The sequence below is a fragment of the Eumetopias jubatus genome, unplaced genomic scaffold (assembly GCF_037043125.1).
Source record: "Eumetopias jubatus isolate StellerSeaLion01/CBP00866 unplaced genomic scaffold, mEumJub1_p1.0 scaffold_15, whole genome shotgun sequence".
Lineage (NCBI taxonomy): Eukaryota > Metazoa > Chordata > Mammalia > Carnivora > Otariidae > Eumetopias > Eumetopias jubatus.
The window spans coordinates 93,591,904-93,617,074 of NW_028274821.1; the positions used below are offsets into that span (position 1 = coordinate 93,591,904).

Sequence of the window (25,171 nt, forward strand, 5' to 3'; positions counted from 1 at the left end):
ACGCATGCTCGTGTTTTAGTTGGAAAGCAGGGAAAGAACCTGGAGACAGCCTCGTGCAGCCTGGTGCTCCCAGGTCAGTTACAGCAGGAGCACCTCTAAATGGGCGCAGGAGAGGATGGGCAGAGCTGGCTCTGAGTCAGCACCGCCTCTGCCCAGGGTGTGACCACTGAGAGCAGATCTCCGCCAAAAGGTGACAAGTGGTATCTTGTACTTCTGCGCTCTTTCCAGCAGGCTTACTGAAAGAGCAGGGGCCCTACATCTTGGGTCTCCTCCTATTTCCTTTGCTCAGGCTCTAGCCAAGGTGCCACCCAGCAGAGGAATGACCCTACCGAAATGCCAAAGGACCTCCTGGGAGGGACAGGCGCCACAGGGGGCCACAGGAGGGAGGGACACGGTGGCTGTCTGGGAGGTGGGAGGCAGCGCCCGCTGCCTGACCCTCTCTACCTGGCTTCTGCGTGCCAAGCTGCTTCCTCACCTGTGAAATGGAGCCAGTAACAGAGGCCGCGTCTCCCAGCATCCTTGGAGACTTAAGTGACAGCGAGTGAGTGCTGAGAACCCCCTGCTGCCATCATCTGGGCACACTGGAGGGGGAGGGGAAGGAGCCAGGGGCTCCAGAAGAGAGGAGGGGGAGGAAGGGGTAGGGGTGGGTGGGAAGATCTGGGGAGAGACCCACACCACACCAGGCCACACCAGACCAGACCAGACCAGCCAGGAGGGCGGGCCTGCAGCGGGCACAGGAAGCAGGAGGGCCATGGGCCTGGGCCTCTGCCCCCTCCACTGGGAGAGGGGCAGGCACAGTGGAGTGCCTGCGGACTGCTCAGGTACTGGATGGTGAGCACACTGAGGACAGGAAGGACCCCCCCCCCCCCCCCCCCCCCGCCTCCAGCCTGCAGTGCCCAGCCCCCGCCCAGCCCCCCATCCCACAGGATGGGCTCAACTAGAACATGCCACCAGGGGACACACAGCTGGGTGCTCGGGGAGTCCCAAGAATTACCCCTAGAAAGAAGGCGTCCAACTGCCCATGTGGGCACAACATCTCTGATTCGGAGGCCTCCAGCACGAGGAGGAGGAGGGTGGGAGCAGTGAGAATGGCCCTATAAGGCCACAGCTCCGGGGGACCCACCACCTGCAAATCCAGCGGTTTAATCAGAGAGCGTCAGGAGAGAGCTGGCAATCACCAGCCCCGGGACCAAACTTCTGAGAAGCCCGGAAGAGGGGGCCCGGAAGAGGGGACCCGGAGGTGACCTCTGACCTCACGACTCCCCCCCCCACACACACACCCCAACGCGGCAGACTTCCGAGGAGCCGGGGGTCCTCTGCCTGGGTCATGGGCGTGGGCGCGGGCGGCGGGCTCAGAGGTCACCTCTGAGGTCCTCAGATAAGGGGCTGGAGCAACAAGACCTCGGGTCCGCAGGGTCGGAGCGGAGGCTGACAGGTGCGAGCCTCCTCCCGGGGCAGCCGGCCCCCAGGGTCTCCCCAGGTTGGGGTCCGCACGAGGAAGGGGCAAGGGGGCAGGGGCGCCCAGGAAAGGGGCCCGCCGGGGCCAGGAGGGAGAGACGGCGGATGCGCAGCCGCGCGGCCGGCCTCGGACCCTGGCCCGGGCCTCTCCGCCCCGGGAGGGCCGGGCCGGGTCGGCGCGCTCGGGCGGAGGCCGGGCGTCCCGAGCGGGGCCGCGCGCCCGCCGGCCGGGAGGGAGAGAGGGAGGCGCCCGGGGCCCCGCTCGCAGCCCCGCTCGGGGCGGCGCGGGCGCGGGCGGGTCGGCGCCTCCCCAGGCCGGGCCCCGCCGCCTCCCCGGCCGGGAGGGCGCGCCGCGCGAACTTGGGCTGCGGGCGGCCGGCGGGCACTGCGGCAGGGAGGCGGCGGGGCGCGCCGCGGAGTTTGCGGGAAGTGCGGCGGCGGCCACCCGGCCCGCGGCGCCAAGTTGGGCGTACCTGCGGGCGCCCGGCCCGGTCCGGCCTGCGGCGGCAGGAAGTCTCGCGTCCCCGCGCTCCGGCTCACATGGACTTTCTCCGGCCTCGCCCAGCACCGGCCGCACCGCGGCGGGCGGGGCGCGGGGAGGCGCCGCGGGCCGTTTAAAGGGACAGCGCGCCGTCCGCGCGCGCGCACTCGCCGCCCCGGGGCGCGCCGCCCCGCCGCCAGGTGGGAGCCGGGGCGGGCGGGGGGAGGCGCCGGAGGCGGGGAGGGGGCGAGGGGGCGCGGGGCGTCCCGGGGGGGTGGGGGCGGGGCGGGCGGGTGGCCCTCGGCCCCTCCGCGCAGCCTTCCCCCCCTCCGCCTCCCCCCCCCCCCAGCGTCCCGCCCTCCGCCGGACACGGGGCCGCGCCGGACCCACGCTCTCCCCCGCCCTCCGGCCCCCGCACGGAGCCGCGCAGCCCGGGAGCCCCGGGCCCTGGAGCGCCCCCTCCCCGCGGCGACCGAGCTCGCACCGAGCAGCCTCCGCGAGGCGGCGCCAAGTGGGACTGCTGGCCGGAGGGCGTGCAAGGAAGGCGGGGGTGCGGAGCGGCCGTTGGGCGAGCCCGACGCCGGCCCCCGGGGCCTCCTGCTGGGGCAGCGAACTTGGCCGGGGCCGCTTTCAGGCCTGGCGGGATCCGGGCACACTGGCGCGTTATTGTGATTCATTCTCACCATCCGCCCCTCCCCTCCCACCCCTGCGCCTTCAGGTTTGTCCAAGGCCACGCTCCTGTGGACAGAGGTGCGCCTTTAAGTAAAACAGGCCACGCACCCAAAGGGACCCACAAACGCCCCCTTCTAAGTCGCCCCCACCCTAATCTGGGGTCTGGGGTCAGGACAGGCCACAGCGGTCCTCCTGGGCCAGGGGAAGCGTGGCTCCCTGCCTCCCACAAGGGTCCTTATGGGAAAATGGGGGTGGTACCAGAACAGTGATCTTGAGCATGGGGTCACCAGGAGGAGGGGATTAATGTGAAGAACAAGGTGCCCACTCCTTCCCCAGAGAATGTTCTGGACCCCTTGGGGGTCGGAGGCTAGGGCCAAAGCCCTGCCAGACTTTTAGCCAAGGTCATTCGTGGGACAATGGTCAGAAGCGGGTCCAAGTGCTTCTGCCCGCAGCCTCAAGCTAAGTCCTTCACCTTGATCATAGACTAACCCCCACCCCAGCTTGTGGGTCTGCACAGAAAACATCCCCCCACCAGCTCACTTCTGCCTTGCCCTCTGGGCGAATGGGTCTGACACCCCCAGACCCCCACTCAGACCTAAACAGGGTCCTAGTTCCCTCACCCCGGACCAGTCCAGGCTGCTCCCACTTCCAAGCCCATGGGGCAGTCTGACTTGTCCAGGGGGCCACTACCCACTAGAGACAGTCATGTGGTTTGGCATGTGGTCACATGGTTCAGGAGGTGCAAGGTGAGGGAGACTAAGGTAAACCTCCAGCACCGACCCAAGTGCTGCTTGCAGAAGGCTCTGGGACAGGTGGGGGCCAAGGGCTGGGTGCCTCCAGATCAGCCCTGAAGCCTTGGGATTCCCACTGGCTCCTAAGTTCTATGGACCATCTCGGCAGTACAAACACCCCACCCCACCAGCGCCCTGGGAATTGGGGCTTCTACAGATGACATGGGGAGCAGGGACAGACTAGTCTCTGGGCCCTTCCACCCCAGGGTGAGGCCCCAAAAGCTCTCCACTAGGCCCCGAGGTCCTCTCGTGGCAGCCCTGGGGTCCCTGTGTGGATGAGGACCCACAGAGGGTCTGGAGGTGTGACCGCCCCCCCGCAGGCGGTGAAAACTGGGCGTGGTGGCCCCTGTCTGAGCGCACTCCTTCGGGGAGCCTGCTCACCTGGGGAGCCAGTTCGCAGTTTGCACATTCTGATTGTTTCCATCACTTTGCTTTCTAAACATCAAAGGAAGTCTTTCTTCTTCAATGGAGGACATTTGGAAAACATTGAGGAGTTTTTAAAAGGCAACAGATAACCAGAAACCTGTTTCCCAAGGGTAACTAACAAGATTTGGTGCAGTTTCCATGTGTCTGGGTGTGAGTCTACTGCATGTGCACATTTTAAATGCCAATCCTTTCGCCCGTGAACTCACTTCCAGGCCTGGGTTGTGTGTCCTGTGCACGCTCTGGGCGCACTGTCTAACTTTATGCTGCGACAACCCTGTGAGGTTAGCTCTCTCTCTCTGCTCCTGTTTTGCTAATGAGAATAATCGGCTCCGGAAGAAAGTGCAGCCTGGAGCTCGCTCAGCCAGGGCTCCCAGCAGGCACCCAGGGTGCGGGCCATACACCTCCTGCCTCCATTTTGAGCACTGTGAGTTAGACGCTGCGCACTGTCAGCCTGGTGCTGGCTGAGAGGGGGACGGGGTGGCCACAGTCCCCTCTTGAGGGATTTGATTAGCGCTGCAGCCCCTCTGCGATTCCAGTGAGGGTCTCCTTAGCTCAGGAAGGCCCAGCCCGGCATCTGGTCCTATAGCTGATCCAGAGAGCATCGGGCTGGAGGGAAGAGGGAAGTCACAAGAGCCACATCTGCAAACGGATTAGCCAACGAGGTGGGGTCTCAGGAGTGGGGGCCCGGGTGCACCTGGGAGCAAGGCAGAGAGCCAATGCCTGGCCACCTGTCTGTCCTCCCCTGGATGCCGCAGGCCTTTCGCAGGCCTGCAGGTGGCTGAGTGGAAAGCTGACTACCCGGTGCTGGCCATCCATCGAGGAGGGATCTGGGGGAGCACCTTTCTCCTCCCAGGGCTCCCCTGGCCACACACACCCCAGACTCTACTTCCTCCACGGTTCTTTCCCAGGCTTCCTCCATGAGGGGTTTTGGGGGTCAGGTCTTCGTGCTCTGCTGCATCTGTTCTGGAAGACACTGAGCTCCTCCATCCTAGGTTTGTCTCGAAGAAGGATTAAGGCCCATCAAACACATCCAAGACTCACTCAGCCAGCTGCCTCCTCAACTGCCCCCTTCTGGGTGGCTGATGGCCACCTCTGTGCCGTGGCCGGAGAGAGCCCCTCGCCATGCCCCACTCCTGCTCCCCCTGCCTCGTCTGCTTCGGCAAATGGCCCCTCACCCTTTGGGCAGCTCAGGCCAAACACCTCTTTATCCGTTCACCTTTCTCACATCCCAGGTCCAGTCTGCCCCCTAGGCCCACAGTTCCACCGTACACCTGACCCTTTCTCACACCCACTATCTCTCTGCTACCCTCCCGGTCCAATCCCCTTTTCCTCAAGTTACTGCAGCAGCCCCGAAGCTGGGCTTCCCCTGTCTCCCCCCACCCCGTTGCCCCTGTCCGGGTCTTGTACCACATAGGAGTATAGAGACGCCTCTGAACATGTCAGATCACAGCCCCCCTCTGCTCAGATCCCTCAGTGCCCCCCCATCTCCCACACAGAACTTGAGCCCAAGTCTTTGCAACAGCCAAGACCTGGGTCCCCACCCCACACTCACCCCTACTTGGCCCCTGTGCAGCTCCAGCGCCCCAACTCGGCCCTAGGGACTTTGCACCTGCTGTCCCCACTACCCATACCTTCTCCCCCTCTCACCATGTCTTTGAGACGACTCACTTCCTTTGGGTCTCTGCCCAGTCATCCCTGGGGCCTGGGCCTTCCCTACCCTCCCATAAAGCAGAGCCAGATGGGCCATTGCCCGCAGACTCCTTGGCCCAACCCTGGTGCTAATCCCCTCTGACACTCACAGCCCCCTTCTCCCCCCGCCCCCACGGGTACCGGCTCCCCGTATTGTTCACTACCCTACCCCTGGCCCAGTGGGGTGCCTGGTACAGGTCAGCGGACCATAGACATCCGCAGCGTGTGGGAGCCTGAGGGGTACTGTGCCCTCGCTGATGAGGGGCCAGAGCCCCTGTCCACCTGCCTGAGTCTCGGTGCCTCTCTCCTGCCTGAGCGTCCAGAGTCTCCAGTCAGCAGGTGGGGAAGCAGTAGCCTGGGGACCCCAGGGTCAGACCCTCAGCCGGGTCTGTTGGCGTGAGAACAGACTCCAGCCCCATAAATGGCTTCCCCGGGAGGCGAGCCGAGTGGGAGCTGGCCGCCCACAGCGCGTCCTTGCACCTGGGTGCCTGGGCCAGGCCTCTGCAGGGAGAGCAAAGGGAGGGTGTCTGCGCCCCTTGTTCCACTCCTGCCGGGTCAGCACAGAAGCAAGGCCACCGAAAAGCCTTTGGCGCCATGGCGTTTGCACTCTCGGGAGGAAGCCTCTTTTATCGGCCAAAGAGAAGTTCACGGGGCCAAAGTAAACGCCTGACGGTGGGTCCCTAACCCTCCCTCGGAAGCTGCCCCAGGTGGGCTCTTCCTCTGCTCTAATGGGCAGCGGCCCATGGAGGGTTTTCCCGCCATCGCCCCGAGCGCCTGCGTTCCCAACAAAGGCTAAGTCAGGGAAGACCCCAACCCCGAGACCAGGGTAGCTGCCAGAAAAGTGGTGAGGCTCCATTCCACCCCCCTGCCCCCGGGAAGCTCTGGGAGAGGCCCTGGCCGCCTGTTTGTGGCCACACGTCAGCGGCCCACAAAGGACCCCTTTGTTGTGATCCTGCCCTGTGCCAGCCAGGCAGCGCGGGGCGTGCTGAATGCCCAGGCGCTCAGGCCGTCCCCTCACAGCCAGGGCTTGAGGAGGGCCCCCAGACTCGGGGAGCAGCCCTGCCGCATGAAGCTAAGCAGGGGCAGGAACCAGCTGCACACCCCAACCCCCGGACTTGCAGTCCAAGTCCGGCCCCCACTTGGAGCAGTTGGTGGGTTTGGCCCACCCCATCCCCAGTTTCAGATTCAAATTGAGGCCAGCAAACAGTCCAGCCGGATCCTGTGGCCTACCCCCCTCCAGGACTTCTGCCTGGGACCCCAGGGTGGCACTGCCGAGGCTTCGGGGGCAGCCAGAGTCCACAGGACAGAGGGAGTAAGAACACCACACCTCATGGCCGCCCAGGGCCGCAGTGTTGCAGGATTCTCGTCTCACAGAGTCGAAGAATGGATCTCGGGGACACCGAAGGGTGAAGTGAAGTGAAAGTGAGAACAGAACAGAAAGAAAAGCTCTCTAGAGTGCGCGTCCTCCATGGGTTGCCACCGAGGGAGGCTAGGCTCAGCCTTTTATGGAACGCTGACCGGGGAACTTGGTAAATATCTTGTCTATACGGTGTAAGAGGAATGAGGGTGTTCCAGTAAGTATCATGAGCACAAACAAGGCATTCTTTCTGTCCGGTTAATATCTCTTCTGTAACATTTCTCCTCATCTGGGATTTCTGTGAGCCTGGTCACTAGCCCCCTGCCCCTCTCTCCCTACCCAACCCCGCCTGTCCCTGACTCAACAAGGCACAGGACACCGGGCAGGGACCCCTGGGGGCCATCTGCCCCAGGGCCCTGGCTACCCTCCAGCCACTGCCCAGCTCAGGACATCAGGCCCTGGCTCCTGTCTGGGCTCCTGTCTGGGCGGCAGTGGCCAACCTTGAACACAGCCCACACACCTCCCCAGGAAACTACCTCACTTTTGTTCCTGGCCCGGCTCCTGGACCCTGGGGGCCTGCCCACGGGACAGCATTGTGTGCACTCCTGCAGGAGGGGAAGAACAATGGAAGGTGCTGGCAGGCCCTGCCCCTCCAATAAAGGGGCCAGCACCCCAGCTTCCCCGGAGCCAGGCCCGCCTGGCCCATCAGAGGCCCCCCAGGTCCCTCTGCCGTTCCTCCTCTTACCGTGGTTATTCTGGAGAATCGGCAGCCCCTCCACCCCTGGGGGTGCCCCCACCCGCCTCTGGGGACACGCCGGGCTGCAGGGCACTTACGTGGGCCTGGGACACAGAGGCCCACGTGGTCACTGGTGGCTCTCTTCGGGCGTCACGCGGCGCTCTCAGAAGCCCAGTGTGGCGTGCAGGCCCCGGCGGCCCCTGGCTCTGCCTGCCAGGCACCCATCACCCTGTCTGTGCGGGGCCTGCGTTAGGAGGCATCAGCCCACACTGGAATGGGGACCAAGTGTGTTCTGCAGCGCATCTGGCAAGAGAGTCCTGGGGTTGAGGCCGCAGCCCCCCACCCCCGGCCAGCCCATGTGCCCCTGCAGACGATGAAGACCCTGTATGAGAAGGGGATTTCAGACCTCCGTGTTTCTGATGGAGAGTCTGGTCGTCCTGCAGACACAGGAGCTGGGGGCTCGGGAGGTATCCAAGGATGAGAAGCATGGAGGAAGAGGGGGAGGGGCAGCCAAAGGGAGAGAAGGGCTGACAGGGCCTCGCTCTGTGCCCAGTGAATTCCCTCCAGGCCTGAGCAGCTGGCCTCTGCCCACTGCCCAACTTCCGTCCTCCTCCCACCCACCCACGCTTTCCTTGTAGCACACAGGCTGCCAGTCTGTGCCCACGACCACAGGGCCTTTGCACCTGCAATCCCCTGCCTGGGCTCCCCCTCTCCCTGTGTTGGCAAGTGAACTCTGATGAGCTCATCCTTTAGGTGGTCTACTCGGGTCCTCAGGGAAGCTGTCGGGACCCCCCAGCTGGTTCTCACAGCATTGGGCCGCCTCCTGGGGTGCACTTCTACACTCCAGCAGATGGATTAATCTGGCCCCTAGGGTGAGGAGACACACTTGCTAAGAGAGGCCCAGCCAGAGCGCAGGCAGCCTGGGAGGGTGGCAGGCAAGGCCCATCCGCATTGTGTGTGTGTCGGGGGGCGAGGGGGGACAGGCCACACACCTGCCCCCAGAGAGTGGAGAGACCTAGCTGTCCTTGAGCACGGCTGTGTGCCAGGCCCGGTGCTCGGCCCTGGGACGCGGTAGAGAGTAAGGTGGGCTGGGGCCACTCTCCAGGGCCTTCTGTCTGAGTCAGGGGCACAGTTGGTTAAACCCCCAGAAGGCCATGGACTAGAAAGTGCTTGGCATACAATGAGGTGCTTCATGCAGTAGGACGTCAGAGTTGGAACCGGAAACCAGCCAGAGCGGCCACCATGGAGAAAGGTGTGTGGTTCTTCAAGAATTAAACAGAATTACACGGGACGCAGCAGTTCCGCTTCTGATGTGAGTCAAAATTGGGAGCAGGGTCTCAAAGACTTACTTGTGCCCCATGTTCATGGCACCGTTCACAATGGCCAAGGGGTGAACACAACCCAAGTGTCCTTCGATGGACCAAATGTGGTCTTCCCGTGCAGTGGAGTAGCGTCCAGATCCGACTTACTGAAATATCTAAGGAGTCACCCTCTGGAGACGGGGCAGGGGGTGGGGAGGAGGGGCGAGGGGGGTCCCGGTTCAGTGGGGACTGTTTACTCCAGGAAGAGGAACACGGTCTGGGGACGGCTGCACAGCAGTGTGGATGCTCAGGATGCCCCTGAGCTGTGCGCTTAAAAGCACTGAAGACATAAATCTGATGCCTATTTTCACAAGAAAACACCAAATGCTGTGTAGACACAAGTGGAGGAAGCGGCCCTCCAGGCTAAGTGGACATGGAGGGGGACAGGCTCCCGGTGCGGCAGGGGGAGGTGGGAGGTGTGGAGGGAAGGGGTCGCTGGCAGGGCTGGTCAGCGGGGCCAGGAGTCTGCGCGTTCTGCACCGGGCAAGCCTCCTGACCCTGTGCGTGAGGGTTAAGAGGTCTCCTGGTTGCTGGGTTCCAGGAGACCCGCTGGGGACCCGCCCGGGAGTCCAGGGAGGGCCGAGGGGGTGAGGACCTGAGGGAAGCCAGAAGGACCGAGGTGGGAGACGAGTGATGTCCATTCCCTTAGACGGGAAGCTAGGCGGACAGCTTGGGGGAATCAAGCCTTCTGTGTGGGCCACAGGAACCCCTGGGGAGTTCCCACTTGGGTCACACGGCCCCAGGCGTCAGAGCTGATGCGGCCAGGGGTCAGCGCATGGGGACGGAGGGCCCTCCTGTCACTGGTGGTCATCACTGCCCCAAATCCAGTGGTCCGCCCCTGGTCTTCCCTTGACGCCTCAGCATTTGGCCACAAGGTTGAACGGCCCCCCTCCACCAAGCACTTAGTGGCTTCTGGAGGCGCTCTGCTATTTTGGGTCATCCCCCACTTGTGGCCCCTCCTCCTCTGCGCAGCCCTAGGCCCCTGTCCTGCTGAGGGGACCCCCCCCAGGTGGCCAGGGTGCACGTGAGGATCTGAGGTGCGCTGGTCCTCACTGGGATCCGTGGGGAGTGCCATGGGGCCCAGCTGGCCTGCCTTCCCCACTGCCACTGTAGGACCAGGGCTGGCTGCCAGCCGTGGACCCAGAGCACTCGGGGATGGGTGGGGGGGACGTGACGAATGGAGTACAGTCCCCGGGCAGGAAGGCTGGGTCTGGGGTCACACACACAGGCTACAGCTCATTCGCCAGGAGCTTCCTCCTGCTGCCAGGCAGCCTACGGGCGGCTGGGCCCCACAGATTCAAATCTGGGTCTGGTCTTGTGAGGAAGACCAGGAGCTTGGTGGTCTGGAGGCATGGTAAGAAAAAAACCTTCATTTTCAAGGGAGAGCCGGGGGTGGTGGGGTCTGCACAGAGAGCCGAGGTGTGTCCACCAGCAGAACATCCCCTCGGGGACGGGCTGGACTCACCCCTAGACTGCATTAGAGGTCTGGGTGCCCACAGGTCGAACCACACAGAGGTAGAACCCTTGGGCTGAAGGCTACCCATAAATCAGGGCCTCCCGAGGGGGTACGAGGTGCCCTCCCCGTGGGCTGGGGGCCGTCCCTCACCGTGGGCTCCCCGCTCAGCCCTACTGCTCTGGGAGCCATTGCTCAGTGGCCATGCCCCTTGATGGGCACATCCCTTCTGAGGAGCTGTACATGGTGCTGGGCGTACCCCTTCCAAGCCCCCACCAGCCGTGTCCCTGCTCCTGAGCCCACGGCAGGCATGGCCTGACCCTGAGATGGGGCCTCTGGAAATGGCGTGGGGCCTGGGGCCAGGGCGGTGGTTGGGGGGCTTCTGTGGGACAGCCCGGGTGTAACTCTACTCCCCCTTCCCGCCCCCCACTGCCATTCTGGCTCCCAGGAGAACCAAGTCCTCTGCTCTGTGTCCCCAGTCCTGCAAAGGGCCTTGCTCAGAGGGGCAGGACAGAGGAGGGCCCCAGGGCTCTACTCTCCGACCCTGGCCCAGATGAGACTCCAGGGCTCGGGCAGACAGGAGGGGGAGCCCTGGCCTGCAGCTGGTCATCGAGAAGGGTGGCCCTGAGCTGGTAGGAGCGCCAACTGATCAAGCTCCTGATGTCACCCCATGTGGCCGTCCAGGGGAGGGCCCTCCTGCTAATAACCTCACCTCCAAGGAAGAGTCGAAATGGCTGTGCACTGTCCCCCCCCCTGCCTGGGTGGGTCATGTGGCCCATGGGGTCCCCTTAGATGGCCACAGTCTGGGCTCCCCCAGGGAAGGAAGCCAAGAGTGACAGATGGACGGACAGCCCTGGCCCCTGGAGGACCCAACCGTCTGCTCTGGGTGGTGCTTGGGGCTGCAGGGTGGACCACGGCCCCAGTCCCGGCTGGCCATGGCCATTATCTTTGTCATCTGTCCCTTGTCCTGGGAAATTCTGGGTGAGGACCCGGTGGCTCAAATTTGGGCTAGCCGAATGAGGTGGTCAGCCTAGGGGAAGGGCCAGAGCGGGCCTTTTGGTCACCAGGTGTGGCCTTAACTCAGACCTAGGCTTTGTGCTAACGGACAAGTCCCTGTGGCAGCTGGAGCCCCAGCCCCACCAGCGAACTCCCACCCCACAGCCCTGTGTCTGCTGGGTCCCGGGACCTTCAAGCAGGGAACTAGGTGCTTATGACACCATTGGGAAGCCAGGCTTCCAGGAATGCGTCCCGGAACATTCCAGAGCACTTTGTGAAGGGGCTGGTACCTCTATGCAATGCAGGGGGCATCAGCAGGGACACTGGCTTCAATTTCGCAGGCCGCAGTGCAGGGTCAGGAAGCCAGCACAGCCCAACACTGCACCCCTGCGCGCCCCTGACCTCACCTGCCAGGAGCCCAGGAATACATCTCAGGGAGGGCAGCCAACAAGGTCGCGCCCGCCCTGCATTTGGAATGACACACCAGGGGAGCCAGGGGCAGAGCCCCTACCGGACTCACAGCGAGAGCAAAGGAAGAGTGAAGGTGCGTGAGGGTGCAGGGCCCTGGCCCCCACCCCAGCCAGGGCTTCTCCTGAGCGGGAGTGCACCTGGCTCCAGGTAGGTGTGTGAGCAGGTGTGGACACCTCTCCTTGACCACCTACAAAGCCGCCCAGGGGAGGGATTTGCCCAGAGCCTTTTGCTGAAGGGCCGAACAGACCTCGGGGTTTAATACTATTTGTCGTGTAACCCGCCTCTCCTTCAAAACCCAAAACCCAAAGCCCATCATCAGGGTGTTAATTCTCGTGACTGGAACATGTCTGCAATCCAGGCCAGAGGTTCCTAAACTTCCCTGAGAGGTGGTGGCCACGCTGGACAGCTACGCCCACCCTGGCAGGGGCGGCCTCCCTGGTTAGCATCAGCACACAGACCCCACTCCAGGCTCGAAGGGGCACCAGGAGCTCAGTGCTGGGTCCATGGCTCGCCCACCTCCCACTTACTGGCTTGCAGACCAACCCTCGGCCCCGCGGTTGCACCGAGGGTGGGTCCTCCTTTAGCCGCTGGGGAGACTGCGGGAGCTGCCCTGGAGATGAAGACTTGCTCACCTGGCCCCCAGACTCCTGAAAAGCCCTCCTCTGAGGGCAGCCTTGGTTTCCCCCGGACCACCTCCTGTAGCCGGGAACACCAGCCCGAAGGCCTCAGAGCTGACGGGCCAGCCGTTCTTGGGCAGGGCAAGGCAGGGCAAGGCAGGGCAGGGCAGGGCAGGGCAGGGCTGGACAGAGGAGCGTGTGTGGGCTGGGGCACCCGCTGCCGCGTGCTGCCGTGCGGTGAGCTCCGGCCGGGCCTCCACGGGGGCTGGTGGGCAGATGCAGCGGCCAGAGCAAGGGCTGCCTGGGACCCTGCGGCCCCAGGGGGTCTGCCGTGCCCCGGGGCCATCTGAGGCCGCGCCCTGCAGCCCGGGGACATCTGTGAGTCCTCGGAGGCCAGCTTGGGTCCCTTCCACAGAAGGAAACTGGGTGAATATTTTGGTTTCGCAGCAGCGGCTGCGGAACCCGTGGTTCTCTGTGCGAGTGAATTAGGGCAGCACCGCATCGGCTTCCGTGTGCCTCCCCTCAGTTTAAATTGGATGCTCCGATCTTCTGCTTCTTTTGTCCTAAATTTCTCTCCAACATTTTGTGCAGCTGTTAAGCTCCCGAGAAGGCTGAGGGGTGGGTGGCTGGGTGCCCCACCCCCTCCCAGGAGGGATGGCAGAGCCTGGCCAGTCACGCCAGGGTGGGCACAGCAGCTGGGGGTATTCTGTGCCCCCCACAAGCTACAGGTGAGAGCTGGGCACACACTGGCTGGGGTGGAGAGCTGGGGACCCCCGCCGAGTCAAGGGCAGGCGCTCCAGGGCCAGGTCCTGGGTGGCATGCTACCTTCCCAGGAGAAGTCAGCAAAGGGCAGGCACCTATCCCCGTGGACACTGCCGGAGGGAAACGTCCTGCCTATGAGGCTGAGCTTGCGGGGCGCTGAGTGGCCCTGGACGCAGTCTTTCAAAAAGTGAGCATCAGGCCCTCGGGGCACAAGGAACAACGTGCTGCCATCGGAATGTGTTTCCTCAGGGGCCTGGATGGCTCAGTCCGCTAAGCTTCGGCTCAGGTTGTGATCTCAGCCTCATGGGATTGAGCCCCGCGTCGGGCTCCACGCTCAGTACGAGTGTGCTTGATTCTCCCTCTCCCTCTCCCTCTGCCCCTTCACCCTACGTGCGCGTGATCTCTCTCTCTCAAATAATGAATACATCTTAAAAAAAAAATGTGTGTGTGTCCCCCCCCAGAGTCATGTGTTGAAACCTAACCCCACCGGAGGTGAAGGTGTTAGGACGCCCTTGGGAGGGGAGCAGGTCGCGGGGTCGAGCCGCAGGAGAGGGACCCCAGGGGCTCCCGCACCCCTCCCGCCGCCTGAGGATGCAGCGAGAAGTCTCGTCTGTGAACCGGGGAGCGGCCTCGCCGGACACGGACTCTGTGGTCGCCGGGATCCTGGGCGAGCAGCCCCCTGAGCTGTGGTCGTGGGCCCGTGGGCGGTGCTCCGTTAGAGCCACTGGGTTGGCCTGAGATAGGACAGCCCCTCCACACCCCCACCCCACAACTATGTGAGCGAGCCGCGCCCCAGAGAAGGTCTGCTAACCTGCCCCTGAGGTCAAGACCAGGAATGGGTCTGGGCACAAAGGGCAGAAGGCATGTCCCCTCCCCCAGGCAGGGCTGCAGCCTCGGCCCCTGGCTTCCAGCACCTTCGCCTGGAGAGGGCCACCTGGAGCTCTGGCCCACTGAGGTAGTCTGGGCACGTTCTGGAGCCATCCCTGCCCCCCACAGTTCTCACCGGGAGGAAACGCCAGCCCTGGGCTACCTTCCCCTTCTGGGAAGAGCTGTGTCCAGCAGCTCTGTCCATTCCAGACCGTGAGTCTGGCCGCTCTCGCCTTCCTCTCCCGTGTCTCACAGGAAAAGCTGGTCCTGGAGAGGAGCAAACACCCGCACAGCGCAGCATCTAAGAAACAAGTCCCTTCATGCGATCAGCTCCGTGATCACCTGACCCAAGCGCGCGGGGGGAAGGTGATCGGAGCAAGCATGCCCTTCGGCTCTCTCCAGCGGGGTGTTTCCGAGGCGGGAACACGGGGATAATGGCACTGGGGGCTTCCCTCCCTTCCGTCTGAGAGCGCCTAGAGGGAGCAGCGGGGCAGGGAGGCGGGGCCAGCACCAGTCCGCCCTGCCCTGCCCGCTCTCGGGGTGAACAGGGGCGGGACTCAAAACTTCGGGTGGTGGAAAACACGCATGCATCATGCACACATGTGAGCGCACACACAGGCCCGCACACGCGCACCCCAGCGGCTTGGCGGGGGTAGGGGTGGCAGGTCCAAGGGGGCTGCAGCTGCCCCGAGGGGCGCCACACAGGTGGTGCCGAGAGCAGGCCGAACCAGCTCCAGGCTGAGGCATCAGGAGGATCCTCGTGCCGCACCCAGGGAGCCGGGAACACAGAGACGGGGTGATCGAAGCACAATCTGAAAAACATACAAATAATTCCTGTGACCATTAAGTCAGGATGTTGTTGTAAATAACGAATTCACATTTAAAACTCAGATTTATATCGTCTGAGGGCTGCCCCTGCCCTGTGTGGGCAGGCAGGGCATGGAGGCCCCGTTGGCTCTGAAACGTGAAGGGCAGGTCGGGGGCTGGGCAACATTCCAGTCCTGGAGGAGGAGAGCCTGGGGGCCGGGGGACAATAGAGCAGGGGTGCGGCTGGGCCACTGCAAAGATCAGGAAACCCACTGTCTCTGCTCACCTGAGTCGGCACGTGGGCAGAAACATCCCCACCAGTGGGGCACGGGGGTCAGGGTGGGGCCTGGGTTGCCTATGTCTCCCTGTCTACTGACCCCAGTCAGGGCAGGAAGGGCACCACTCCCCGCCCATCCGAGAAAGCGGCATCCACGGCAAAAGCGCCACAACGTCTGCTGGGTGCACCTGGAAGGAAAGGGCCCCCCTGGGCTCCAGGTGACCTGGAGTGACCCCCGTGGCAGGGACACACCTCCTAGGAGGCCACCTCACTGCTCCTCTCCCATGACATCACGGTCAGCCCGGACTGATTGATTTCCGCATGAATATTCATGCGGCATTGCAGCCAGGATGAGCCATTAATATTCTCCGGAAGCAGAATGGAGCACCGGTCTCCTCCTTGCGGAATGAATGGCGGTCAACGCGCAGCAGATGGGAGGTGGCTGTGCGCTTTTCAGGCATGCACATGGGCCTTCGGGGCTCTTGTCTGAAGACACGCTCCCACTGACTGACTGGGGAGGCTGGGGCGGGACTGCCCCCTCCGGAGGGATGCCCACTTCCGGGTGGGGTGCCCCAGGCCCTGCCCTGCTCAACCACAGGGACCTCCCCACCCAGCGACCTATAAACTAGTCTCCCTCTCCCGCGCCTTCTGGTGGCCTCTCTCCTGCCCTGCCAGACTCACCGCCCCGGCTCCAGGCCCACGGCGCTCCCCACCCTTCCCCAGGTGCTTGCCTCATGCCGACGGGCACCCTGAGGAAGGGCCCACTCCACAAGGGCCGCACCCTCCTGGGCCCGGGTCTACCCTCAGCGCCTACCCCAGCCACCTGTCTCTCTGGGCTTCTCCCACCAGTTAAGAGGCCAACCCAACCCACGCTGGGCCCTAGGAGGTTCCGGCCCATGCCCCGCCCGGCTCTGGCCCAGGCTGCTTCCACCAGCGCAGCCCATCCCCAGCCCAGGGCTCAGGGTCAGCGTCCAGTCCCAGGTCAGGGAGGCAGGTGACGTGGCTGAACTGGCCAACGGCGGAGGAGGTCTGCCCGACCTGGGCTCCTGTGCTGGTGGCCCGGAGTGGTGTGCTGGCCTCTCTTGGATAGGGCATACCACGCACCCTCCCGCAGGCCCTCCCCCCCACCCCCGGCACCAGCGCAGGGGCGGCCACACAGAGAGCGCCACAGCCACTCTGCGAGAGGCCCCGGGTGACACAGCTGCCAGCAAGCCTGGGCACGGTGCCCGCTGGGGCGGGGGGAGGGGCGCAGCCCACGAGCCGCTGAATCAGCGCTCTCCTGTCCTCCCTGTGTCCTCTCTGGGCAAGGATGCTGGTGAGGCGGGGCGCTCCCTCTTCTGGGAGCTGTTAGGGAGGCGGCCAGACTGCTGGGGTTTCTGGAAAGTGGCTCCTGGGTGCAGCCTGGTGCAGAGCGGCAGGCCAGCCTCGAGGGGACGGGGGCGCTGGCCGTCTAGAGGGGCTGGCCCAGAGAGGCCCTTTCCCAGCAGCAGCTGCGAGGGAGAAAGGAGAAGCACTGGCCCCTGCAGTGGGAAGGAAGCTCGCTCAGGCCCAGAAAGGGCTGAATCAGCACCGAGCGCCTGCCGTCGGCCGGCTTCCTCCTCCAATCACACGCTGGAAGCCACAGGGACCTCTCAAGGTCAGGGACCATCAGTATCTGAGCAGCCGGCCCCAGCAGACCGCCCTGTCCTCCGCAGTAGCACTGGGGGTCACCCTCTGGTCAGAGCTGGGGTGCACCTGCCCATCGTCCGGGGGTGGGCGTGCCCCTCCCCCACGGCCCCTTGGCAGGCTGCCCCCACTGCGGGGGGAGGGGACAGGGGACCGGGAAAGACACAGAGGTCCGACCGCCCGTCGAGGTGTGACCTCCTCAGGGGCAGCCAGAAGTGCCCGTAGGACCAGAGAGGGCATCTTCTGAGATGCCGCGTCCACCCCGCCCGGGGCCTGCACAGCCAGACTTTCTCAAATAAAGCTCTAGTTTCTGGAAGTTCCCAAAGCACCACCCCTCCTCGCCATCGCCCCCCTGCTGGCTGATTTCCCTCCCCACGGACAGCTCCTCACACCCTCCATGCTGGCCACGGAGGGGTCAGGCTGTGGGAGGCCCTCAGAGGGCATAGGTGTGGCCACTGAGGCTTTTCCTCCTGCCTCCCCAGCACCCGGCTCTGCCTGCAGGGACACAGCGCCTCCCCTCTTTGCTCAAGGGAAGTGCTTCTCCCCTTCCGCCTCCCCGGCTCCCTCCCTCTCTGCCCCCTTCTGCCTTGACCCTGACCTCTGACCCAGCCTAACCCTGACAGGACCATCCTCCTGCCAGGCCAGGAGACCTCCCGGCGCCCCCCAGCTCCCCACCCCCACCTCCCAAATCGAGGACCCACTTGCCACCACCTGCAGACCCTTCCAGGCACTCTCCTCCCTCTTGGGCCCATCCTCACCCACCTCGGGTCCTGCGCGAGCAGCAGGGGCCCTCCTTGCCCTCCCAGCTCCCTGGGTCTGACTCACCGGCTGTCCCAGGTCACCTCCTGCCCGGACCCTGCCTTGAAGGCTGCCTGGGCCGTTTGCGGGGAGGGAGGCAGCAGGAACCACTTGGGCCTGGTGGCTTTGTAAGGATGAATCCTGCTTCCTAAACCAGCTCCAGCTCCTGGCATTTGCCGGCATGGCCCTGGGACCTGCGCTCAGGCCGGGTTTTGTCCTGTCCAGACCCCCAGCCCCTGCCTCCTCACAGCACACGGAAGCCTCCAGGCCTGTAGGTCATTCCATTTTCCTGACGACGTGAGCCCATAATGAGCAAATACTCTGCTCTAAATAAGACATTTCAGCAGAATGCCCGAAATGCCCCCTTGTGCTGCCCTGAGGCCAAGACCCCTCTCTGGGTGGCAGCATCCTGACGGCAACCTCAGATCCCCCCCCTGCTCTCCCACTGCTTGGCCCACAGCACGTTGTCTTTGAAGATGGGGACCAGCAGACGGGGGGCGGGGGGCGGCGCGAGGTTACTTCAGCCCCGGAGGTGGGAGCTGGCAGGAGGCCCCTGGAGGAGGGCTCGTGCTCACCTCAAACAAGAAACAGCCGGGGAGGCGGGCGAACTCAAGGCTCTGGCGTGGTGAGGACCACCCGGGACAGCCGGCTGGGCCACTGCCACCCACGCCTAGAGGCACGTGCGCTGAGCTCACCCCGGCCCCAAGAACGGGCAGTGCCACCCTGGCGGCACGAACTGCACCTCCTGAGCTGCCTCTGCCGCTTTTGGGGACTTCACCAACTCTGCCACCAAAAGCTAAACCCCAAAACGACTTGGACTGTTTTCTTCTGAGAAAACACCCAGTTCCACAAAGTCCGAGAAATGGCAGACCGGCTGCCTTTCCGTGGCACTTTCTGGCCAGCGTGGCAGCGTGCAGGGGCATTGCCGTCAGCAGCGAGGACCAGGAGTGTCCCTGCACGGGAGCTCGGAGACCTTTACAAAATAAAGATACTAAGTAATAACGTGTCTCTCGTTTTTCCAAGTGTGTTCGGTTCAACAGGAACCACAACTTTGGTTTTCAGCCACTGTCTTCTCCGCACACGCGTATCTTCCCCTGAAACGGAGCTCAGGCTGTACGCTTGGTTCTGTGACCTAGTTCCTGGCCCCGGGGACTTCGCCAGGACCCGCTGCCGGCACGGCCATGCTCTCCCTGCCGTCCTGACTGAGCCCCCAGCCGCGAGGTCAAGGTGGGCCCCCTGAAGCCCAGCATGTCCACTCCTTCCCTGGTGTCACGGGTGCCTGCTTTAAAGCGTCCCTGATTTGGGGGCCCCTGGGTGGCTCAGTTGGTTAAGCATCTGCCTTCGCTCAGGTCATGATCCCGGGGTCCTGGGATCGAGCCCCACATCGGGCTCCCTGCTCCGCGGGGAGTCTGCTTTTTTCCTCTGCCTGCCGCTCCCCCTGCTTGTGCTCTCTCACTCACTCTCTCTCAAAATAAATAAAATCTTAAAAAATAAATAAATAAATAAAGCGGTCCTTCCCAATTTTACCTGGGACAGACGCCTTCTATGGCATTTTTGGTTGGTTAGACCCTTAGAGAAAGAATAAAGTTTTTGAGCTTTAAGCAATCACTTCATCAACGTGTTAAAAAAATAAGTTTAATGCAGGTGGCTCATTTCATAAAGAATATAACAGGCACTCGACACACCGATCATCTTTGTGTTCAACGTGCCAGTTCCTCACGCGGCCGCAACGACATTCAAGGTGGCACGGCCAGACCCCTCCTGCCATCCTGACGGCGTGGACAGGTGTCCACCTCAGTGACGGGAGCTTTGGGGGAATCTGAGTTAACACAAAACAAAACTTTTAGGAAACAGCATGATTTAGTGCAAAATATTCTCTGGGGCGCTGAGGAGGGGGATCCACGCAGGTCGACTCCCCACCTGCCGTCCAGGGACAGACTCAGCACGAGAAAGAACTTCACCCAAGGAGCCTTCCCACTGTCCCCAAGTCGACAATCACTGGATAGAAGCTGGCTACAAATCAAAAACCATGGTTTACAGCCAAGCTTTTTTTGCTTTCTCTACCTGATTTGGGTTCTTCTTCCCATGGCACCAACTTCTGAAAGCTCCCCTGGCCACTGGGCTGCCTGGCCATGCAGGGTCATAGGGGCCACTGCCCATGCCCGGGGGTGGGGTAGGGACAACTCAGGATGAGGTGGGGGTCTGTCACCCCCAGGATGGGGCTGTGTCCTGTCCCCGGTCTATGCCTGTTGTCCCAGCACAATTATTCAAAGCAGCTTCACACCTGCCGAGGAGACCCACGGTGACTACTGAGCCACCGGGCCACCCTCTCCTCCTCTGACAAAGAAGCAAAGGGTCTGCGCAAGACACTGGCCCCCGGCTGGACCAACAGGCCCTTTGCTCTTTCCGGCCCCACATTCAGTTCTGCCTGTCGCTCCGCAGCTGCTCCAAGAGCCCCAGGGCAGGAACACGGGCAGCCCGCCCTGGTGCACACGCACACCCCTCCGAGGTGCTCCTTCAACAGAAGCGTGGCTTACGTTTCCGTGGCGCACACGCAGAGGCTGTGGCGCTTCTCCTCAAGACCTCTGACGTCAGCTCCCAATACGCACGTTTCAATTCTAGCCATCCCTCAAAGGAAGAGAGGCCAAAGCTCCACTCCCCCCCACCAGCCAGAAAGGAGTTAAGGTGCCTCCTCACAAATCCACGCTTGAAGGGACTATGGCATCCAGCTTGACGTTTTCAACAAACCTGCCCCAGAGAAAGACAGATCTGCCTTGCACTCCGGGCTGGCCCCTGACCTGGGAACCTGCCAAGGCTGCCCCTGACTCCCACTGGACTGCATCTAAGCAAACCAACATGGCCCTGAAGCCTGGCCTGGGACTCAGGGGGTCAGATGGAGGGCCCGTGAGCTGTGCCAGGACTTGGGTGGCCCAGGGCAGTGATCAGCTTCATCGCGGTGGGGTCCATCAGCCAGGTGAGCCTGACACTTCCCTAAGGCTGGGGCAGAGGCCGTGTGGCTGGCCAGGAGGAGGGACACAGAGGCTCTCCAAGAGCAGACAGGGCCAACGGGGCCTCACCCTGGCCAGCCTGGAAAAGTGAGGGCCGGTGGCCAGTGAGGCGCTGTACCTACATGAACACAAGGAGTGTCGGAGCAGAAAACTAGCAGCAGAGGGGGCGCCAGCGTCCCCTTCGCAGAACAGTCTCGACACCCGCGCCCAGACCCACGGCCAGAGGCGAACGGTCTGCAGACCCATCCGCAAGACGGGCTGGGAAGAGCAGAATCCTGACCTACTCCCTCAAGAACAGAACAGGGCCGCAATAAACAAACCCCAGAGCCCGGGGCCCACGGGTGGCCCTCACATGTCCACGAAGACCATGAAGCACCAGCCCAGGCCCCCCACGAGCAGCACAGTCACTCGGATGCCGTAGATGAGCAACTCGTTGAGGAGGCGGAAATCCACGCGCCGGCGACCCAGCAGCAGCAGCAGCACCGACAGCTTCAGCTGGAAGCGCAGCAGGACGCGCACGCCCAGGTACTGCAGGCAGAAGAGCGTGGCCAGCGCGCCCCACAGCGTGGCCGTGAAGAGGCTGCAGCTGAAGTAGAGCAGGAAGCGGATGAAGCCATACAGCCAGCGCGCCCGGATGTACACGTCGAAGTTGTTGTACTTCGTGCGCGCCAGGCGGGAGGTGCGCGCCGGCCCGCAGGCTGCGTGCAGGCAGGTGGTATGCGGGCCGTGGAAGGAGCGCACCCGCCGCGGGATGGGCATGACCGGCATTGGGGCCCGGGCAGTGGTGCTAGCTTGGGGCAGCAGTGGTGTCCAGGCAGTGGTCAGCATAGGCGTCATGGGCACCTAGGCCTGGAAGCCAGCAGCTGAGCCCTGGGGGATGCAGCGGCCTGCAGGAAAGTGAGAGAGAGGAGCTGTGGCAGGTGCCCCCGTTCTGGGACATCAGCCAGCCCCGGGCCACACTGAAACCAATCCCACTCTTCACGTGCCCCAGGGCTGCTCCTGCCACAAGCACGACTGAGGACACTTCAAAGGCGCAGGACACAGACGGAGGAGTTCCCTTCAGCATCCTGGAGAGCCAAGTGCTGCAGACCAGACGGCGGGGTCCCGCGTCACGTGCTGAGCCTGAGCCCTGGCGCTGTGGCTCCCTAGGAGTAACCTGCCGCAGCTTGGCTCACCCTCCCATCCCCGCCCTGCCGGACAGGGCCGCCCGCAGCGCTGGGCTCCCGCGGGTGCTGGGGGAAGCTGGTGACCACGCCTGGCAGGCAGATGCCACATCACAGGCCTACAGACCGGGTGCCAGGAAAGGAGAAACACCCAGTGGCTCTCTGGTGAGAGAAGTAACTCGTGGGTGGGAAACCCTGCAGGTACAGGATGTGTAAAAGCAGGGCAGTCGAGTGGATTACGGGCTCTGGGGACACATCACACGGGCCTGGGCCAGGGGCGCGCCACGGGGGACCCCGGGGTCGCGGGGGCGGAGGCCGGGCGTGTCCAGCCCTCCCGGCAGGCTCGGGCAGAACCTGGTCTGACAGCTCCGAGCGGCTCCGCGCGCTTGCCTCGGTCCGGCCCGCACCTCCGGGCCAGGTCTGCAGGACCCCGCATGGCTCCCTGCCGTCGCGTCCCGCCCACCCCGCGCCCGCCGCCGCCGCCACCGCGCACGGCCCCCCAGCGTCCGCGCCGCGGGCTCCCGGGGCGGGCAGGAGGCGAGCACCGGCAAGGGCCCGCGAGCCCGGGCACACGGTGGCCGCCCGCCACCCCGGGGCAGGCCCGCCCGCCGCTCACCAGGTGCCCTCTCCGCGCCGGCGCCGGGGGAGGCCGGCGGTGCGGGCGGCCGGGCCTGCGGGCCCGCCCGGCACACGGGGCTCCAGGAGCAGGGCGGCCGCATGGTGCCCACGGCGCGGCGGCTGCGAGGCCCGGCCGCTCACGCGTCCCCGCCCGAGGCCGCCCCTAAGGGCCCGGGGTTCGTGCGCCCGGCAGCCGGCAGCGTTTGGCCCAGCGTGGGAGCCGTAGCGCCGTCCCTCTGCGGCCACCGTAGGGCTTCCCTCCCGCCCCTCCGCCCGCGCCGACACGGAAAGCACCTCCCTTCCCCCCCGGCTCGGAGCCGACTCTGAGCGGCCGGAACTCGACACTTCCCCAGGGCGTGCGTGCTTACGTGCCTGCGTGCGCGCGCGGTCCTTAACGCTGCCGCCCGTCGCCTCGTCCCGCGTACGCCGCCGGCCGCTCAGGCCGCCCTGCGCAGGCGCACGTTGTGGCCCTGCGCGTGCGGACCACGGGCAGCCCCTCCGCGCACGCGCCGCGGCGCCCTCACGTGTCCGCGAGCCGCGGGGCTGCCGCCGCCTGTGGGGGCCGAGCGGGTGGAGCGCCGGGGAGGTGGGGGCCGGCCGACTGCTGCCGCCGCGCCCTGGGGTTGCCCCTTCCCGGGACAATGAGGAGTCGGTGCGGGCTTGTTAAAGGGTTTCAGCCCGGCTGGGTGTCAGGATCGCGGAGACACTGGGTTCCGGGTCGCTCCCTCGGGGACGCGGCTCCCTGCGGCCCGGAGGCTGGAGGCCAGCCGCTCAGCCACCCTTCCCCGCCCGGCGCCGGGACGCTGCCCTCCTCCGGGCTGGCCGCCAGTCTGTCCCTCCGCGCGGCCCGCCTGCCGCCTCCGCAGCCCTCACCGCATGTCCCCCCAGCGCTGACCACGGCCCCCGGCACACCCGACCGCGGGCCCCCCGGCCGCCGCACCCCTTCCCTGCTTCGTGGCTCGTGTGGTCCTGGCTTTTCTGCGCGCGGCCCTCTGCGGAGGAGGATCCGGCAGGGTCCGGATGCAGAAGGAGCAGGAGCGCTTTGAAAAGTCCGGAGCAGCTGTGAAGGGACAGCAGAAGGCGGGGGACGAGGAGGCGAAAATGCAGCCTCTTTTTGCAGGCTGGGTTTCCGCAGCAGCTCCCTGCCCCGCAGCCGGGCCTGCGGTGGTGGTTTTCCGCTGCAGCCCCCTGTCCAGCCCTCTCCCCCTTGGGACGCCCCACACAGGCCCCCTCCTTAGCTCTGTGGGGAGCCCCCGTTGCTCTCGTGCGGGCCGGGCCCTTCACACTCACTCCCTCTGCTCCTCTGCTGCTCTGCCTGCCGAGCTCCTCCTCAGCCTTCAAGACCCCGGTTACCCCTCCTCTGGAAAGTGCCTCCCACCATGCACCGGCCTTCCCTGGCAGCCACACCCTTCCCGGTGTGCCTGGAGGGATCGTGCTTGTTCCCAGCCCTCCTCTCTCCCCTCCCCAGACCGCAGAGTTTTCTCTAATAGACTTAGGCCCCCCGTCGGCTCGGTTTCCTCCCCATGGCCACGGGGAGACCTGCTGCTGCTTCGCGGTCCAGTCCCCACACTCGTGTTTAGACAACCCCAGAAGCTGCCCGGGACAGGACCTCTGACGCCAGGGTCCGATACGCGGTGTTGCTGCTCTGTGTCGGGGCGCTGGAGCCACACACCGCAGCCTTACCGCTACCAGGCAGAGGGGCCCTGAGGGTGCGACGGCGCTGTGTCCTCAGGACCGCCTTGGTGGCGGGGCCAGGGGAGGCCTCCGACCCGGGCTGTGTTTGTGTGCAGGTGCTCGCGGGGGGTCCGGTGGGGGTCGCAATCTTGCCGTCCATCCTCGCGAGGAGCCCCCTCCCCGGGCTTCCCCGCCGGGGCTGGGTGGTGGGCAGTGGCCGGGCGCCATCTGCTGGGACAGCGTTGGCGTTGCTGCGGAGCTGGCCACCCGCTCTGCGGGTAGGAAGGGTTGGAGCAAGGGTGAGTCCATTGGACGCTTCAAGGAAGGGCCTTATAATCAGCGTGCCCCCCCGCCCACTCCTGTGTTGTCTGGGGCTGCTCTCGAGCTACCGTGGTGGAATGCAGTGGCCCCCCGAGAAGAGACCCAAGGGCCCACAGACCTGAGAACCTCTCCTCTCTGGCCTTTGTGAGGTTTGTTGGGCCCTGCTCCCCACTTTATTTTTTTTTAAAGATTTAATTTATTTAATTGACAGCGAGAGAGACAGCGAGAGAGGGAACACGAGCAGGGGGAGTGGGAGAAGGAGAAGCAGGCTTCCCGCAGAGCAGGGAGCCCGATGCGGGGCTCGATCCCAGGACCCCGGGACCATGACCTGAGCCGAAGGCAGTCGCCCAACCAACTGAGCCACGAGGCGCCCCCCCTGCTCCCCACTTTAAACAAGGGGAGGAGCGGTGTCACCCTTCAGGTCATGTTTTAACTCACCCGTCCTTGGCAGGGGTGCAGTATGACGTCAAGCTCACAGTAATACTGACGTTTGCTGTCGTGTGTACTGGGGGCAGGGGGGCCTCATCACAGGGACTCCAGGGGGCGTGCTTGCCCCAGTTCAGAGGCCTGAGCGAGCCCCCCCCAGCTCCCAGAGGGGCTCAGTCTCCATGGTCCTCATACACACTCCCACAGTCACCTCGCAGCGTGGGCTGGAATTCCTGCCACCTGGCTCCGGGCTGCCTTAGCGACCAAGTGCTGAGGC

At 64.3% G+C, this 25,171-nt stretch overlaps 2 protein-coding genes across 2 annotated transcripts in view; both read right to left on the reverse strand.

Moving 5' to 3' along the window:
• Nucleotides 1-2,004, reverse strand: part of NACC2 (NACC family member 2) — a 65,169-nt gene extending 63,165 nt beyond the window's left edge. Inside the window, exon 1 of the mRNA XM_028094853.2 lies at nucleotides 1,932-2,004. The gene's annotated coding sequence lies outside the window, so the exon portion shown is untranslated. The remainder of the gene's footprint in view (nucleotides 1-1,931) is intronic.
• Nucleotides 2,005-19,303: 17,299 nt separating this feature from the next.
• On the reverse strand, nucleotides 19,304-22,765 carry TMEM250 (transmembrane protein 250). The gene is made up of 2 exons (XM_028094876.2): nucleotides 22,472-22,765; nucleotides 19,304-21,579 (listed from the first exon to the last, which is right to left on the reverse strand). The coding sequence occupies exon 2, from the start codon at nucleotides 21,527-21,529 to the stop codon at nucleotides 21,041-21,043; it is 489 nt and encodes a 162-aa protein (XP_027950677.1). The 5' UTR covers nucleotides 21,530-21,579; nucleotides 22,472-22,765; the 3' UTR covers nucleotides 19,304-21,040.
• Between the last annotated feature and the right edge of the window lie 2,406 nt (nucleotides 22,766-25,171).

What these genes read in the sequence shown, in the direction of transcription:
- TMEM250 (XM_028094876.2), bottom strand. Translation starts at nt 21,529, where the DNA reads ATGACGCCTATGCTGACCACTGCCTGGACACCACTGCTGCCCCAAGCT.